Source organism: Ambystoma mexicanum, chromosome 2q, assembly GCF_040938575.1.
Source record: "Ambystoma mexicanum isolate Mex_15411 chromosome 2q, UKY_AmexF1_1, whole genome shotgun sequence".
In the NCBI taxonomy this organism is placed as follows: domain Eukaryota; kingdom Metazoa; phylum Chordata; class Amphibia; order Caudata; family Ambystomatidae; genus Ambystoma; species Ambystoma mexicanum.
Window position 1 is genome coordinate 1,149,749,082 of NC_090924.1, and position 18,695 is coordinate 1,149,767,776.

The window sequence follows — 18,695 nt, forward strand, 5'->3', positions numbered from 1 at the left end:
CACACAAGGGTAATTATCTCATATTTCACAGGAATAAAATAGAATATTTAGTGAATATGTAATTAACAGTAAGAACACTAGTTCACTTCATAAGATTACTCTGCAACTTAGACAATAATAATAATAATTAATGATTACGTTTGAGAGTCGCTATATAAGCAATCCACAGATAAAATAATAAATAAAGAATGAGAATAAGAATAGAAAGAAAGATAGAAAGATAAGATTTCATCTAGCGATTCACAATGTAGACATCCAAGGGGACGACTTTAGTTTCCACAATTTTGTGCTAGAAGAGTGTAATGATTATGTTAAGGCAGGGGATCTATAGTTAGACCCAACTATTCATTGCTCACTAGGTGCCACTCGACAAAGGTAATTCGAGTCAAGTATGGAGCAAGATGGTATTGTGAACAAATTCTGCTGTCCTAGATAGTGATACCCAGAAGAATTTCAATCCTGATCCAATAAACTATACATTGCCATATGTACATTTAGGCTATGTGAATTAACGCTGCGATACCAAAACATAGGTTCCTTAACAAAATTCAAGTTGTGGGCATGATTACCATCGTACAAGCGATATAATTTTGACAAAGAAGGACAGGCAGTCAATAGGTGTTTTGCTGTTTCAGTGATTGCTAAATTTTTGCACACCCAGCAATGTCTTTCAGAAGTGGTGACTTGACTATAACTTCCTTTATTTGCTGGGACCGGTAGATGGTCTATTCTCAAGAGGAGGAGAAAACGTCTGAGTTTGCTAAAAGGGCACAAGTTCATAATATTCATATATTTTTTTGTAGATCTACGATTATAGGAAGTATTGGGATGAGGAAGAGTGTAGGCGCCACAAAGTAAGAGTATCCTATAAGTACTGAGACGAAGAAGAAACCAATTGACCCACTGGAAGATTTCCAAGTTGCTACTAAGACAAAGAAGAGGCACATAGTCATGCAGGTGGCCCAGCAGAACCAAAGCGACCATTCTAGCTGCATCAGAGGAGTTATGAAACAACCTGTTAATAAAACCAATGTTCTCAGACCCACCCTAGAGGAAGCGGGTCAGAGAAGCCAGAAGAGCGCAGACGGGGACGCTTAGCGGCAGGCAAAAGAATCCCTGAAAGGTTTGCCGTGGATGGACTGGAGAATGATGTAAAGCAACGGGCAATCAGCCGATCGAGAAAGTTGGTACTTGCGGTCAGCTGGAGACCCGCAGCCCGGGAACAGGGGAACACTGCAGAGTCGCAGCAGACCCTGGAGAAGCAAAGAGAGACCCAAATGGAAGGTGGAGAAGATACAAATGACCAGAGCAAGTCGATAAGCACCCTGCATAGCTCTGGGTGACCAGGACGGTTGGTAGAGCCCTCGAAGGGTAGAAGATTAAGAAAAGACTGGTGTGGGACACGCAACCCATAATTAGCAGCCTCCTAAGCCATCTTCCTCATGGCAGTGCCTGGCAGGGTAGTGAACCAGGTCTTCCAAAACCCAGAGAAGAGGAACAACGGGTCTAGTACCCACACCCAAAGAAGAAGAATCTCTCCAACCTTCTTCTTCCTCGCAGTGCCTGGTAGGGTAGTACACCAGGTCTCCCCACAACAGCAAGATTATAGGGGTATGGGACCCACACTTCCAGACCTGTGTAAAATAATGTGAAAGGAAGACCAGGGGAAGATAAGCATACCCCTCTGGTGGAGAAGAACTGAGAGAATACAGTACCAAGAGAAGGGAGACATTTTATTGGTACACCAGAGTCAGGGGAGGGGAGTCATTCCCCCTGGCTTTTAAACTGTGTGGTGAATTCTGAGAAAGCCATGGGAAGCGACTGGCACTGTGAAAGCATTGAGAAACATGAAGAAGGTGAGCAGGGAGGGAGTCATCGCCCTGCCATTGTCAACTGGGAAAGCAAACATGAGGGACTTTCTTTTCTGTGAGCACTTATGGAGTACCATTTCAGAAAAGCTTTTGGAACCTTTGGTTTTGATCTTTTTCCAGAACTCTTTCTTTCGGCACCAGACCATGGTCAGGAAGAAGAGTCAATTTTCTGGAACAAGAAGACCAGCATTTTCCTTGGTTTAGTTAAGAGTGTAACGTACGGAAATAGATGTTGACGCACAACGATTAACTCTTTTTGTTTACTTGGGCATTCTGATAGAATCCTTATTTCCTTAGTTGAGGAATGAAAACCCCTCTTGGGAGAGATAGGTTTCCTCTTTAATTTTATGACAAACGTTTATGCCAACAAGCATGCCACCTGTGTGCCAGTCTACTCATTCTACACCCTTATATTATTCACAAATAAACAGGTCTTAATAAGGATTCTGTCTGAGGACTGGAAACCCACCTAGAGAGAAATATACCAGGGGAAATTGCTGAACATTTGCCTTGTCTGTCACACAAAGAGAACACGGGTGTGCCAGTTTCATAATGAGTTCCACGCTCTTGGAAATAGAGTAGATGCAGTGTGATAGTACTAGCAGACATAGAATCACTCCAGTGCAGTTAGTATTGAAACTTCTAAATACATAGAAAAGTTACACGCCTTTTAGGAAGTAATGATGTGAGTATGGACATCGAACGTTGTATAGTACTCTGAGAGGGTAGATAAATGGACATGGAAGCACATTTTGTCATTATCATTCATCAAAATGCTTACACCAAATGTAATTGTTCTCTGCTCTACTGAAGTCCAGTTGTACGTCCACAATGTTTCTGCGATTAGGCAGGAGAGTGTTTGAGTGAGTTTGGGCACACTTTTTTAGTACAATGAGTCTCAGGAGAACATAAGAGTCCACTGGATCCTGAATAGGGAATGTGATTCGACTTGTGAGTTTGAGATTGAATATCAATCAGTCTTACCACTCTAAGAGCTCTATATATTAAACCTTTTTTTCACAAAATTGAAGGGATGCCTTTTAGAGAAAGGAACATATGGTGGATTATCACAAAATGTGCACCCGATATTCACAAACAAGTTGCGTATTTAAGCCCATGGATCTGGCATGCTCTCCCTTGTGCCATTCAGCACAGATGCAGGGAAATTTGCCCTTCACAGAAGGAGGGTCCTTTATGTCGATTCAGTGCATTTTCCTGGGCATGGGACAACATTTTTAGGGAAATAAATGTAATTTTCTTTTTCAACAGAATTCTGCACGAAATCCCACAATGGTGAATTGCTCCTCTACTCCCCACGTAGGAATTCATAATGCATGTAATCAATGGTACCCATCATATGCGGCGCAGCACTGCCAACAGGAAATGCGGAGGATCAATTTGGGAATTTTGCTGCATTCACATTCTCAAGTATTAGGCATCGAAAAAAGTGCATCCTCGCAATTCCTTTCAGATGCCTGACCGTTTGAGAATTCAGAAGTTAATTAAGGTATGCAGAAACACATTCAGTTAGCGTTAGGAGATGACGTAAAATGCCATGAGATAAACATTCCATTTGGAAAACAAGTGCTATTTAGAAATAGTTTAAACCTTCAAGGCCTTACTTTAAACTTGTGGTGATTCTGGTCTTGAGCTTTGAGAAGCAACCGATTGCTTTACAGAGGTATACAACAATACAGATACACAACAGAGTGCTTTACAGAGGTATACAACAGACAAATGCATAATGCAGCACTTAGAGGTAACAGAACAGATATACAGTGGGGTAGGATATAGAGGGGCACATAGTAGTGGTACAGCTCTTCCGGGTGGCAAAGAGGAGAGGGGCAGGCAGTTTCTCTGCAAGTCAGGTGGCGAGTCAGGCTCCAGGAGCATGTCAATCTTGGAGACCTTTTACAAGTTAGGTGGTGCAGGTTATATGCAGCGTTATTAATGTACCACACAGCATAATTACAGGTTTGGTGAAAATCTGCCAGCTTTGTCCCAAATTTTGGCAGAATTGCCATGGTGGAATTACTGCCAGGGAAATTCCACCGAAAAAGTGAAAAAGCTCCATTGATTCCTGTGAACTAAAGAAAATGGGATTTACACCGCCACTACCACTTGTAATCTGGCAGTAATCTCAGCAGACCAAGTGACGGTAACAGTAATACAGTTTGGTGATATCTGGGCAAATTTACCACACAAATACCCCAGGGCCATATCTGAGTAGCTGCCCCATGGACAATAACACCAATTGGCAAATTATTTCCATTGTTATAGTGTTCAGTTAGGTGCTACAGAAAGTGCTATTAAAACCAGTACCTTCTATCCATACACTGCTCTGTGTTCCTGTTCAAATGAATTGAATACCTAAGCCAATATATTTTGTCTCTTTCATCACTGTGATAACAGAATTATGAAAATGATGATAGGTATGGACTTTAGAATAATGACAGTCTTGCATTGCTACTCTGCTGCACATAGCTATTGTATGATACTATCATCATCAAACATAAATAACTGCTCCATAATTTGAGAGCACTGGGATTTGAAGATGTTCTTTTCTACATTAATTTACAATAACAATTCAAAGAGACAGTTTATTTCAAATTGTTCCTCAAAAACATATCCTCTCAAGACTCCAGCAGGAAAAATAATAGGTGCTCCCTTTTCACTTCTGCCAGAAATGGACTATGAAGAAGAGACTTCCTATGTTCATCCATTTATTGTTTTCATTTCTTCTTAGGATGAGCTGCAAGGGCCATTGATTGAACATTTTCTCCAGAGAATTGCGAGGAAACCTAGGCCAGATCAGTTCTATGGTTTGATGGGGAAACGCACAACTGGTGAGTGTATACCTGTTTCTTATCCTCTTTGACCTATTCATGCCGAAGATTCCATTGCAGGTTATTCCATCGAGGGAGAATTTGTTGAATTTGTTCCAAGGCACTTTACCACAAATGTATGCGGGGGAGTGGGTTGGCTTAATAATTAAGGTGGGGGTATTTGGGGGGAGCTGGTGGGGTCTCCCCAGCATATATTTGCAGTAAAATACCCTATAAAAAAGGTATGAAATAAAACCGATGACATCACACAGAACCCTTTTGTCAACTAGTTATTAGCGATCCCATAATGCTTAAAAATCAGAAAGGGAGGCCACAATCCTCCCCTAAACAAAGACATGTAAATAAAGTATACGTATGGAATTATAGATCGGTAGATAGCATTCACAGAGTTTTCACCAAGGGGTTACAAATGAACTCTGATAGACCATGAGAACAAAGCCTAGAAACTCAAAGATTAGCTACACATCTGTAATTTTAGATTGTGCATGACCCTGCCTAGATCGCTTTTCCATGCTCTGCACTGTACCAATGGACCATCATTACAAGGCAAGGATATGGGATGAGAAGGGGACTACATACGACAAAAAAACAACCCCCCCCTCAAACAGGAAAACGCCTTACCTGGCATCTTGCCCTTTCCTCTTCCTTTGTTCTGCACTATTGGCCCATCAACAAACAACAGGAAAAAAGAACCCTGGAACCCTGCCTACCTCAATCAAATGCATGCGTGTCCCCCTCTTGCATAAAAAAGGTACAGTTAGGCCAGGTGTACTGCTACCACACACCACTCCAGGGAACCCGGCCTACCTTTATAATTGGTTTATAATTGTTTTTTTTATAACCCGCTTAATACCGAAGAGGTTTCTAAGTGCAGACCTGGGATTTTTGAACCTGTGTTGTCTTGCTTCCAAGACGAGCGCGTTACCACTTGGCTATACTACCTGTAAATGGAAACAATAAATACCTGACAACCTGCCATGCCAACCCACCCACACCTCCTCCCCTTTCACCATCCCTATCGCTCCCAGAATGGCTGCCTCATACTGCAGTAGAAACTATTCTGACTGGTTTTCAAAGCTCCGTCACCTACAATGGCAATGCCAGCACACTGTTGTCATCATGGGAGCCACAGCTCGTCTACTAGACTGTGAGAATCACGACTTCTCCTGTGGGGTGGGAGTCAGAGAGTGTGTAGCCTTGGTGGTGGGCTCCTTCTGCCTCTCTTGGCTCTCAAGGTACTCGCAGTAGGAAGAGGAAAATGCTGTATCTCCTTGTCATGATATCATGGCAGTGGATTATTGAATTAATAAGGCTCTGCCATAACATCACAGAAACTCACAGGAGACAGAGGTATATGGGGTTTCCCCTTGCCACAATGTCATGGCAGTGGATTGGCATAATGCAGTAGATGATTGAATTCAGAAGCCTCTGCCGTGAAGCCATACTAAGCAGATGCAGTGTTTCAAATAATGAATTATTAATAAAGGCTTTTATAGGAAACCATCACGCATCATCTCCTGAGATCAGAGGCGTTGCTAGGGGGCGGCTAAGGGGGCTATAGCCCCTGGCCTTTGGTTGTAGCCCTGGATAGAATCTCAAGAGCTACAGCCAAAAGGCTAGCTAGCCCCCAGTCCCAACAGTTCCAAACTCAGCTTAGCCCTGGGTCTTTTCCAGACCTATCAACACCCCTGCCTGAGATTAATAGAGGTCACTTCAGATACCAATAGCGGTCTCTGTTTGGGATGAACAAAATGCAAAACAGTTTCTGGTCAAATCAGAGAGACTTAGTGACCCAAGATTTAATAAGAAACGCGATGCGCGGTGTCTTTTGGAGGTGGCTGCAATTCATACATGAAGGTCTAAGCCAAGCTAATATTTCCAACCTCCAATGTCCTGTGAACCTGCTGACCATTGTGGGGAGGAAGTGTTATAAAAAGCGCATACAAGACTCCATTAAGGTTAGACGTGAATCAATGGGGCTGCTGTTAGGTTCAAACAGGAAGCATCCTATTGTATCAAAAATAGATGTTTTACAGCCCTACCTGATATACAATATTAATCCATCAGATCACTGGATTCTGGCAAGAGCATGTTTTGATGTATTGCTGCTGCGAGACAACACAAAGAATTGGCAGAGTTATGCCCCGAATACAGTTTGCGTGCGCTGTGACGGTCCAACTGGGGATCTTTTGCATTTTGTTATATTCTGGCCCTGTTATGTGGAAATGAGGAATAGGACAATTAACCCCCTATTGACAAAAGCAAGATTTACTCAATGCACAATCCCTTACCTTTTTACTTCAGGCCGAAACGTATATTGTTGCTTCGGGTTTTCTTGCATATTTAAGGAGTGCCTGGAATCTGAGAAAATGTACTATGGAAGCGCTGGTGTAGGACTGCTGTTCATTATAAGTATTTTGCCCACAAAGTATTTTAACTATAGGAAACATTTAACTTTGTCATATTCTTTTAACTTGCCCAAGTGATATAGTATTGTAATTGTTTTGTATGTTGATTTACACGAAAGCTTTGTATTGTATATGATTTGATTGTATGCATTGTATGGCCTTGTATGGTATTTTTACTGCAATAAAGCTGATATGATGATGAAAAAAGTTTCTTAATTTCTGCGAAAGTGAAGCAAAATCAATATCTAAGGAAACTTTCTTAAGGTCATTTGTTAGAGTACTTTGTAGCATATGTAATGTATTGTAACAGCATTTATAAAGTGCTAACTGAGGCCCAAGGGCATCTAAGCGCTGAGCAACCGGTGAAGAAGCCTCCATATGAAATAGAAGAAACAAGACAGACTCATAAAAGACACGTTTTCAGAGCTTTCTGAAAGCCCAGGTGGTCAATAACTTCCCAACGGGAGTTCCACATTGATGGTACAAGTGTGGAGAATGCTCGTTCTCCTGATTGTGCTCTATGAAATCTTGGTACTATCAGAAGTTTCTGAGAGGCAGAACAAAGTGGCCCGGATGGTACATAAGGAATCAATTTGGCTTGCAGATACTCAGCTCCAGAGTGATGAAATGCATGATGAGCAATGCAAAGGACCCTACATTTATTGCAACTGCTCACCGCAAGCCAACAGAACTGCTGAAGGAGGCCCCAAGAATGGGAGAGGTGATTAGCTCCAAGCGCCAGACAGGCTGCAGCATATTGGAGTAGCTGCAATCGCTGAATCAAAAATGCTAGTTGGCCCAAATGGATACTGTTACAGTAATCTAAGGACCTCAAAATAGATGCCGTCACCACTTTAGCTCGAGAGTCAGGTGGGAGAAAATGCAACATTTCTTTAAGTAATTTTCATTTTCAGGAACCCTTTGTTACATATGGACAAGATTTGTAATTCCTGATAGCCAAAAGGGAAGAGTTTGACACGGAGATCCTTAACTGATCTACTTGGTTTGGGACAAGGTCCCAGGGAATCCGGCCAAAAATCCCTGGTCCATGCTGCCTGCGACGAAGCAGAGCCAGTTACCATAATCTCTGTTTTCTGTCTGATTAATTTAAGCATTAAGAAGTGGAGTATCATAAGCACATGTATGAAACCGTACCTCATGCTCGTGAATAAGCACTGCTAGAGGGCGAAGGTCAAGATTAAAGAGAAGCAGAGATAGCAAGGACCCTTGTGGGACCCCCAGGAGAGGGCCTCCGGGGATGAGTGTAAAGGAGATAAAGGAACAGTTTGAGTGAGCATTGAGAGAAGAGATGCAAACCAGGCTATGGGGGGACAGAGATTCCTGCATTTTTCAGGCATCGACGCAAGATGAAATGGTCGATTAGTATCAAAAGGATGCAGAGAGGTCAATGAGAATTAAAACCCAGACTCTGTGGTACTGGAGTAAAGCAAGATCATCCAGAACGGATATCATAACTGACTCTGTACCCCTAGATGGCCGAACGCCTGATTCAAAAGGATGTAAAAGAGACGGATTCCAAAAAGAAAGGAAGTTGTGGGCAACAATTACTTCCAGAAGCTTCATGATACATGGTAAAAGTGAAATAGGCCGATCATTTACTGCCAGGGCAGTGTCCAGATGCAGCTTTTTCAGCAGTGGAGAAACAAGTGCATGCTTCAGAGCAGCTGAAATAAATCCTGTGGTAAACGAGAATTGAAGTGCTGCTATAAAAAGTGGAATAGCCTCAGACGGCACAGACTGAATAGCCCAGAGAGGAATAGGGTCAGTCGGGGAAGCTGATTTCATGATGACAATGTCATCCATGACTGGTTCGAGCTGAAACATCCCAGGGTCATTTATCATCACCAGGGGTTTCTCTAAATGCCTCTCCTCTGGACAGCACACCCCACTGCAAGAGATGGATTGCTGAGTACTCTGAATCTTTTAATTAAAAAATAGACTAATTGAATCATGTTGAGCTTGTGAGCGCAATGGATCAATTAGGGGTGGTACGGTGGAAAGTTGCTTGGCTACTTTAAATAGCTTGGGTGATTAACAGGAGGCTGATAAAAGGCGATTGGCATAATGTTGACATTTAGCCAATTTAATTGCTTCCTGATATCGAGACACTGTCTGTTTATATGCCAGTTTAAAGTGCATATCATATTCAGGGATAACCACTTGCTTAAGAACCCTTAATTCAGAGTTAAACCAAGGCGCCGAGGCATTTGGCATGGATGCTGCTGACCATAACAAGTGATCTTCAGAATTTCATGCAAAATGCATATTACTATAATGGTGAATGATTTCACTATTTTATTGTGATTTTAATAATTTTTGGAGATTTCAAAAGAAATGCACTTTTTGCTTTTTTATTTTCCAAAATTGTGGATAGACTGAGATTGAAGGGTCCCATGTGGATTCAGCACAAGTGTTTAAAGACTTTTTAGCTATTAAAGGTGCAGGGGGCCTTGTACCTCCTCCGGGCAGAACCCCCTGCCTTAACCCATGCAGTATTGCCTAACCCAAACTAACATCTAAATCATGTGGCAATAAAGTGGTCAAAACACACAGTAACATCCCATGTGAACATTGTTTGGCAAAACGACTAGATACCATTTGAGGCCTATCACTTTCCTATTTTTTGTGTGCTCTTTTTGCTATATAGTTACCTTAGATGCAGGAAACTAAAGGGGTGCAAGTGGAAACTATAGTACTTTTCCTCTGCATGCCTCTGTTAGTGGCCGAATGTACAGACCTTTGTAGTGCAGAACGTACAGTCTTTTGCAGTTCTGATTATACCTTATTAGAACAGCTTTAGCTGCCACCATTGATTGGTCTCTAGGGGAACTACCTGTAAATCAACAATGCTAAGTATTCAGATAGAATCCCCAATACTCAGCTTCCAAGACTCCTTAGAAGATATCCAATCTTACCTTAGAAGTAGTATTTTAGATTTTGCATAATTACAACTAATATTAAAGGTTTACCAACATCTTACATTGGATTCCAAAGTCCTTTGCAGCCTATTAGGGGTTAGATCCATAAAGATAGCATAGTCTGTACAGAAAAAGGTGAGACAATTAATTTGTGTGGAAAGTTGTCCTTGTAATTGGCTCTGGAGATCAAGAATGTACAAGTTAAAACACAGGTGTCTTAAAACTCACATTGTTTATATCATTTTTGTTTTACATCTTTTTCGGACAGTTTTCTGAGAGATCATATTTGTTACCCCCACCCAAGTTTTGTATGAAGTATTTGAAACAAAGAAATCATTCCTCGGGGGATACCTCAATTGTTCACTTTTTGCCACAGATTTGGACAGTTGACTTCATTTCAAGGCCATGGCAAGATAATTAAAAAGCACATTGTAACCGAGGGACACCTCAAATGCTTAGGCAGTAAAGGCTGTGAAATTATGAAGAGCAGAACTGTTCTTTAAGATCATTTGTGATGTGGATTACACAGTACAATCTTGACAAACATTTTCATATGTCCGATTTGCAAGCTGATCACGCTCACATTTTGTTAGAAACCAATAGAGTGTAGGTCATTTCCTTATTGATCTGAATAATGGACATAAAACCAAATCCACCTGCTAGGGAGACCTTTGTGAACTACATCTGAGAGATATCATTTGGATGTAGGTCTCAAGAGATTGACCATCCCATAACCAGGGCTACCAATAGCTAAAACAAATATGAAGCCCTAAAATAACCTCTGCACACAAAACCTTTAGGTAGTGGAGTGCACACTTTGTATCGCCTTGAGTTAAAGTGCCACTTTCGTTTATCTTCATGTCTCTTTTCAGCTCAGTCTACAAAAATGGCCGTACATGGTTAAAACGTTCGTCTTTGAAAAATCACCTTTGCCTCAAATCCCACAAGCTTTATGCATGAAAATTATGCGAAAGCACCTGAGCACCTGTATAATTATGACTAATGACAATTTCTATTCGAAAAAAGGTTAAAAACTGTCCTTACATTCGGCAGTCAACACAGCTTAATCGTTGAGCGAACCATTAATGACTTTACGCTTTTAGCCACAAACCAATCATATAATTCTAAAATGCGCCCTCAGACATGTTATATGTCAAAACACAAAAACAAACACACATTTAGTTTGTATTTTATAATCTAAATGGAAACGTATTTATCAGCTACATTATGCATGCAAAATATCTTATTCCATCATAAATATACGTAAAACCTTGGAAATCATGACATTCAGCGAATTGAAACCAAATTATGCTGATTGATAGTTCATGTTTTTCACAGTTCATTATTTAAGAATGTCATTGGAGCACAATGTGAGTAATATATTGATATTCTATAGACAAACATAGTCTTCCACTTCTATATAATCCATAGTAAAGTCCACCATCATTTATTTATATATAAAATACAAGTAATAGAATCATCATTTTGAATGCACCAAATTAAATGCACAATATCATAAACTGATATAGATACCTATACTTTATTCATCATATCTTTCACCACAGGCCTATAATATAGATCTTGAAGGTTTGTGGAACATATTCATATTTTTAGTCAATCTTGTGTTTTAAAAAAATCATATTAATATCAGTCATATGAACACTTAATTCCAATCAAAGCAGCTCATTTTGTGTTACCTTAATGTCTTCAACTGCACAGAGCAAAGGTATTCTCATTAGCACTTAAGTACAGAACATTAATAGCATAATATCAGAAAATACAATTCCCTTTCGATAAGATCTTTAGCTCAAATACAATTCATCTCAAGTCTCATAGTTATCAAATGACTTACATCTTGATCTAATCAGTTCATATTCCCTCTGTTTGTCACAGTCAACTCTGTAGATGCCAACTGCTTAATTCCCCAAGTTAAGGAAGATTGTATTGAATGAAAAGATGGAAAAAGCAGTATAGTGATACATATGTATCTGAAAAGAGGGACGAAATTGTTTACAACAAAATATGAAAACCTTCACAAACATTCTGTCCTCCTGGTTGTTTCATTTAAAATGGAATAATCAGACAAGCCTTCAGGTATCTCAGAATAATTTCCTGATTTCCCTCTCACTTGGCATTAGTTCTATTCATTACAATGTTTATGTGTGGCTGATAAGTTCTTCCACAAAGTATAGAGCCACTGGATAATTGTTATCATGATTTGTAATAGTATAAGCATGCTATAGGATTCTAAGTTTAACCTCTCATTCGGTACTCCCAAAATACATTATATCTCACATCTCAGGGCATATATACAAATTCTGTCCTGCAGTTGATCCAGTCATATCTTAACATATTCATGCAAAGGGTGCATACACTGCACAATCCATGTTTAAAGCATTCCTCTGGAAGCCCTCTATGGGCTCTCTTCCTTCTCCTTCCAATGAAGCCAGAAATCTCAGGGTGATCTTCTACTCCTCTCCCTCCTTCATTCCTCACATCTTGGACTTTGCAAAAAAGGCCCACTTTACACTCCACCTCTTTAGGGGCATTCTCCCTTTCCCCACCTTCCCCCAGAAGCACAATGTCTCTAGAGCTCTGGTTCACTCCAGGCTGTATTACTGTAACAGCCTCTTCCTCAACCTGCCTCTTTCTTTCCCCGCCCCAATGAAAGTAATCCAGAATAGGGCAGGGATACTTATCCCTGGCCTCAAGCCCAGGAACCATATCGCTCCAGCTCTTAAATCTCTACACTGGTTCCCGGTTGCTGCAAGGTTCAAATTCAAGACCCTTTGCAACATCCATATGGCTGTCTGGGGCCTGGGACCATGCTACCTGCAGCTCTCTCTCAATAAATACTCTCCTTCCAGATCCCTTCGATCTTCTCGCTACAACTCTGCTTGTCAAACGTTTCTCAAAGCAGAGAGTTGGGGGCAGATCATTCTCCTCCGCTGTCTCCCTCCTCTGGAACACTCCACTTCTCTCTCTCCATCTTTAACCAGTTCACCTCAATTTCTGAAAACAACTCAAGACTTTTCTCTTCTCCTCCTTCCTTCCCTCTCTCCCTTACATGCTAACCATCCCCAGAGTCATTGAGATTTGCGGCCAGGCCCCTCATGAGTCTTAATAGTGCCCTGGTCTTCTGCCCAATTGCCACCAGCACCCCACTGCACTGGCCTCTGGGCCCGCACCTGCGTGTTGGGTGGTTTATCTCAGGCACGCACTTACCAGATGGTTGTTAGACCTCCCTCATCACTTGGGATGTCTCCGTCTATGCACTTCCCCCAGGGGCATCCTCTAGCACATCACCCCTACCTCTCACCCCTTCTCTTTTGCTGCCCTTGCACGCTCCAAATGTCACAAGGCCTAGTAGGACCATACTTTGTCTATCATTAATGTAATTTCTAATGTTTATTTGTTCCCTTGCTCCCTTCCCTTTTGTCTTGTGGTGCTTTGAAACGCTATCTAGCTATAAAAGCACTTTATAAATGCCCAATAAAAAAAATAAAAATCCAGTTGGTTTTGTCAACAATGACAAAACTGGGTGTCTGAGGATTTATAAAAACACTTTGAGTCACTTTATCTCCTTTGTTTTTACCTTGACAATTACACATATTTGGCCTTTTCTTTTATTTGTCCTCTAAAGTTAAGGATCTTGCGGCAAAATGTTCTTAAGGTACCAAGGATCTGTCTGGAATGCGTGCATATGTGAACAAAAGACTTGGCTGCTCTGATTTGTATTTGATTTACAGTTCCTTTGTTATAACCTTGTTAATCATGTGTTGAAACATTTCCTGACATATATTTTTGTATTCAAAATTATATTATGCCTTGCTCTTAGGAATAATGCACATAATATGTTTCAGTATTAAAGAGTGTATGGCCCAACATTGCATGTTATGTCAAATTACCACCTATAGGTTTCCAATATATCATTGGTTGAATTTGGTTGAGAAAAACCTTAGGTCTCAAATCCAAAAATAAATTATGTGCTTAATCAATTGTAGCAGTAAAGAGCAAATTCAATGGATTGCCATTGAAAAACTGTATACAAATGTAAACATAATTTTCTTCACCTTTCCAAATTAGATACAGTGCATCAATGCAATGCAACCATATGCCTATCTGCCACTCCACACGATCCATCAATTATATAGGACCCAATGTTCTTACCAGTATCCCATTAGGAGGTTAGCATACACTTGGGTATATCTAGTACCCATTGCAGTATCTCCTTCTTGTAAATCAATTACCAAATACAACATTGTTGTTGTTTAGCACAAACTCTGCCATTTCGATAGGCGCTTGTTGGATCATTTGTCTCACAGGACAAGCTTAAGGACTCTGTCATAAAAATCATACGTATCTCCACATAGACACAATCTGGTTTGTGACTAAGTTCATATTCACGTTGCTTCATTGGCAATTTATTGCACGATCGAATTTTATGTTGTGGAATAAACACATTAGCATTAGAAGCACCATCCCAAATTGTCAATGCTTTGGGTGATCTTTGTGGAAGATTACTTTATTGATATATGATCCTCTTTCTCCACCTAGTGAATGACACACAAGTATGGCTTCCACTGCCAAGAAGAATATGGATGTTAACCAAATCGCTGTGGATTACTCTGCTCTACACTTTAGTACATTTGTCATTTTTTGTCACTGCCATTACATTTCCTAAGTGCCCAAACAAGCCTTCTTGAGAGGATTTGCTCTGTCCTCTCAACTGAAGGGAAGCAATTACTGGTGGATCTATGTGATTATCTCCCCTCAAAAAATACAGAAGGCGAAAATACGGATTTCTTTTCCCCTTTCACACATTTCCATGCAGAGAGACCCCCGCAGCCACTGCAGTCTCCCCATACATTATTTATAGGTTTAACCCTTACCCAACCACCACACATAATTGCTTAGAAATGGGCTGTAAAAAATGTGGCATTTTCGGCCTCAGTATTTTTTTCTGTGAAATGATGTAGTGATTCCTTACTTGTTACATAGTCAGAAATAAGTGTGTGAGTAAGTGAGATCCGCAGTGACTTGAGTGACTGCTTCTGGGACTGGACTTCCTAACAGGTCCTAGAGTAGTTGTTTTTCAGTGACATGTGTTCTATACATTCCTCATTTAGAGTATTTGAAGACATGCACCATATGTGAATGGAACGTTCCAGCTCTTAAACTGGACCTTTAATATTCATTCAACCCTCTTCATCTTCCCTGAATGGGTTTGACCACTATTTCTATCCGCTTTGAACCGATTTCCTTTCCTTTTGATTTCTTCACACCATGACTTAACATGTATTGACTGTAGTATACGTGGTGTTGTAAGGACCAGTAATTTATATAATTTGAAAACGAATCCCCAAGTTACTCTTGTTGTATGGTGCCAAGCTCTACAACATTATAATACTTAATTTTGAGTGCATAAATTGCAAAATGTCAAAATGGCACATTCTGTTCCACTTCAAATGACCTTATTAAAAGTATGCCATTATCAATTACCCGCTCAGTACCTCACAATTCCCCTTAAAGGCATACTGCTGATGTGCTTGCACAGTTTTTCAATAATAATAAATTGAGGTTATTCGTTCAGGGGAAATTTGTAAGAATACTTTTTTCCAGTTAGTTCATTCCACACAGTAATAGTACATACACAGTAGGGGGCTGATGCTTATCCATCTGTTTTTAAACTCGCTAGCAACAAGCCAGCTATTTGGCATAGTGACATTCCCACAATTTCTGAATCATTTGTCACTTCAGCAAGAATACTGAAAGTTTGCACATCATATTAACACATAAAATTCTTTCTGGAACATTTTGGATAACCTGTTTTAATGTCAGGGTGTGGAAGTTTCATCTAATGTATGTTTTCATCCAGAGCATTTACTGGGAAATGGCTTGTCTTGTGTGCCTGTAGTGTTCCTATCCTAGGCAGCTCTTTCTCTGTACCCAAAAGTTCTTGCCTCCAATCATCTTTAGCAGTTCTGTGTGTGTGTGGGGGGAGGTGGTGCTTTAATGCCCTGCTTTAATTATGTCCCACTCATCTTCACTGTGATTTTGCTCCTAAGTGACCCACTACAATTCGGATCCTTTGTGTACCAACAGAGATTTTCCCCTGGAGCGGTTTCATTCCACGGTTGACTTGTAACCTATTGCTGCCTTTTGCCCCTGTTAACCTCTTACCTATGGCTGCCTCTTATCTTTATGCCGTCCAACTTTCAATGCGATCTAGACGAGTTGCTGCAGGCAGTCTGTTGCTAGGGGCAAGGTCCCATTCAAATGTGCCTTAGGACTTCTCCTCATAATTGCCCTACCTGGGATGACCCAGTACATCAGCATGGCCACACTGGCTGGATGCCCTAACGTCTATGGAGTCCTCTAATGTCTGCTATGCTCCCTAACATGCTCAGATTCTATTCCCGAACACATAATATGGATACCAGCTAAGTATCCCACATCTGGCAATGGACCACCCATCCCAACATCATAAATGAGAACACTAAACCTATCCATCCAACTGTGTGCATCAACAAAACAGCAAAGCTATCTTGTGTTGTGCCTTATTCTGCACTATCCAAACTAGCCCCACGATCTTTCAGATCTGCAAAGTAATAATATACCCTGCAAATGGCAGCAGAGTCCATATATAACAAATTGTTACCTTCTGAAGTTCTTGAGCAGAGCCTATAATTATGCAACAACAGATAGCCTTTTACTAATGGGGAAAACGCTGAGTCGGTACCAACTTTGATGAAAGGTAGATCCAGTTCACTTGAAGGCCTTGCTATTAGACTGCTTAATGCTAGTTGCAAGCTTCAAAATGGCGCCCTTAGTCATTTCCTGACACACAGGGATTAACAAAGTACAGTTCGGGAGACGGCTGTGTAGTCATCCATGTTATCTTACAAGAAAGTGGAACAAAGCAACACTTGTCAGTTTGAATCCTCTTCTGTCATGGCTTGACCACATGGAAGTTGATGGATCTTTCATGAACCCTGGTAAAAGCATCCCACTGGGTATTGGATACAGGCCGAAAGAGCTTCCCTAATAGTGTTGGGGTAGGTATCCTCTTTGCTACATTTGCCAGAACGCTTAAAAGGAAGATGACCCACTGCACTGCCATTCAGTATCTATCTTGCTAAACCATGATAAATATTCAAATTCATTCTTGCAGTGGGTCTATGGGATACATTTAATCAATAGTGTTGATGGATGCAATTTACTGGTAGCAGCCGGGCATAATAAAAGCCCTGAGCTGCTGTGCCTGCTGGTAGCCTTAGGAAGGTTTTGTGTATCATTTCTTCATGCAGTCAAAATCTTCTAAGGAGGTTTTAGAGAAAGGGTAAATTGAGCCACAAGTAAGAATCATTATCTTTTGCGTTTGTTGAGGAATATATGCGTGGGCGACACTATTTTCCAAATAACAATTTGGGGAGGAGTTGAAAACCAGTTTCTTGCATCCCCATTCTTTAATGGTCAACGTAGTAGCTTACACTGCAGTATGAGCTCAAACTATGATACGCAGAATAGCTTATTTTTTCACCACAGAGGTAAGGATGCAGCTTATGAAAACAAAATACATACTGCGATACTACAATTTTGGTATGCGTTAAATACAATATTTTTGTCACCTTTGTCGAGTTCCCTCCATGCAGGACATATACACTGATTTGAGTAGTTCATCTCTGCAGAAGCAATGTTAGTTGCAGATATGGTGGCTTCAGATCAATACAGACAGCCATAGACTTCAGCCTAAAATGTATTATTTCCCCACAAAATGTCTGTAATGACATTGGGCCTGATTTACAAATGGGTTTTACGATGGTGCAATCCCATTGGAAAACACTTTGTAAATTAGACCCATTGATACATTATTTCAGGAACAATTTCTGATAATACACTCAACATTCAAAATGTTATAACCCACATTTGCCACGAGACCCTATTATGACTCATAAGACTCCGTCCTCTTTTTTTTTTAAGCCATTTAACTTGTTAAATTGCAGAAGATATTTGAATTTAGGCAAAACAGCAAGTGCTCTGGGTCTTTCGCTCCCAAGCAATCTTAAAGCCCTTGCAACCCATCTTACAACAGCCAAAAAGCTACACCTATTCTTTAAGACCTGACCTCTGTCTGAGTAGCAGCCCATTGTCATTATATCACTACAGAAAAAAACACAAGCAGATCCTTATATCTAACCAACTAATAATCAATCATACCTCTCCAAATCCTTGCTGACAGTATGCATTTTAATTAAGTTGAATGATCTCCTGACAGAGCCCAAACAGGCATTGGGCCTCATTACGAGTTTGGAGGTAGCCATGCCGTTTTTAGCGGCATGGCTACCCCCAAACGGAGGTCCGGGTCCCAAAAAATGGGAATTACCAGGCCATTCTGACCTTTGCGGGCCCAGTAATTCTCATTCACAGGACCCGGACCCGATACGTCTGCGTTCCCATTTGAGCCCCCATAGCATCCTGTTCAGCTAGCGGGTGGTTTGACCAGGCGTACAGGACAGCCCCACAAGCGGAACTCGTAATGTGGCGGTAGAGTGATAACGTCGACAGCAGCACTACCGGCGCCATTATCACTCTACCGCCAGGGTCGTAATGAGGCCTAGTTACTCATTT

General features: G+C 40.9%; 1 protein-coding gene across 2 annotated transcripts in view; it reads left to right on the forward strand.

Moving 5' to 3' along the window:
• The window catches only part of TAC1 (tachykinin precursor 1), a 112,832-nt gene that overhangs the window by 47,870 nt on the left and 46,267 nt on the right, over positions 1–18,695 (forward strand). For both annotated transcript variants that reach the window (XM_069648541.1, XM_069648542.1), the window contains exon 3: positions 4,618–4,717. In XM_069648541.1, the coding sequence (XP_069504642.1) occupies positions 4,618–4,717 (100 nt within the window). The remainder of the gene's footprint in view (positions 1–4,617; positions 4,718–18,695) is intronic.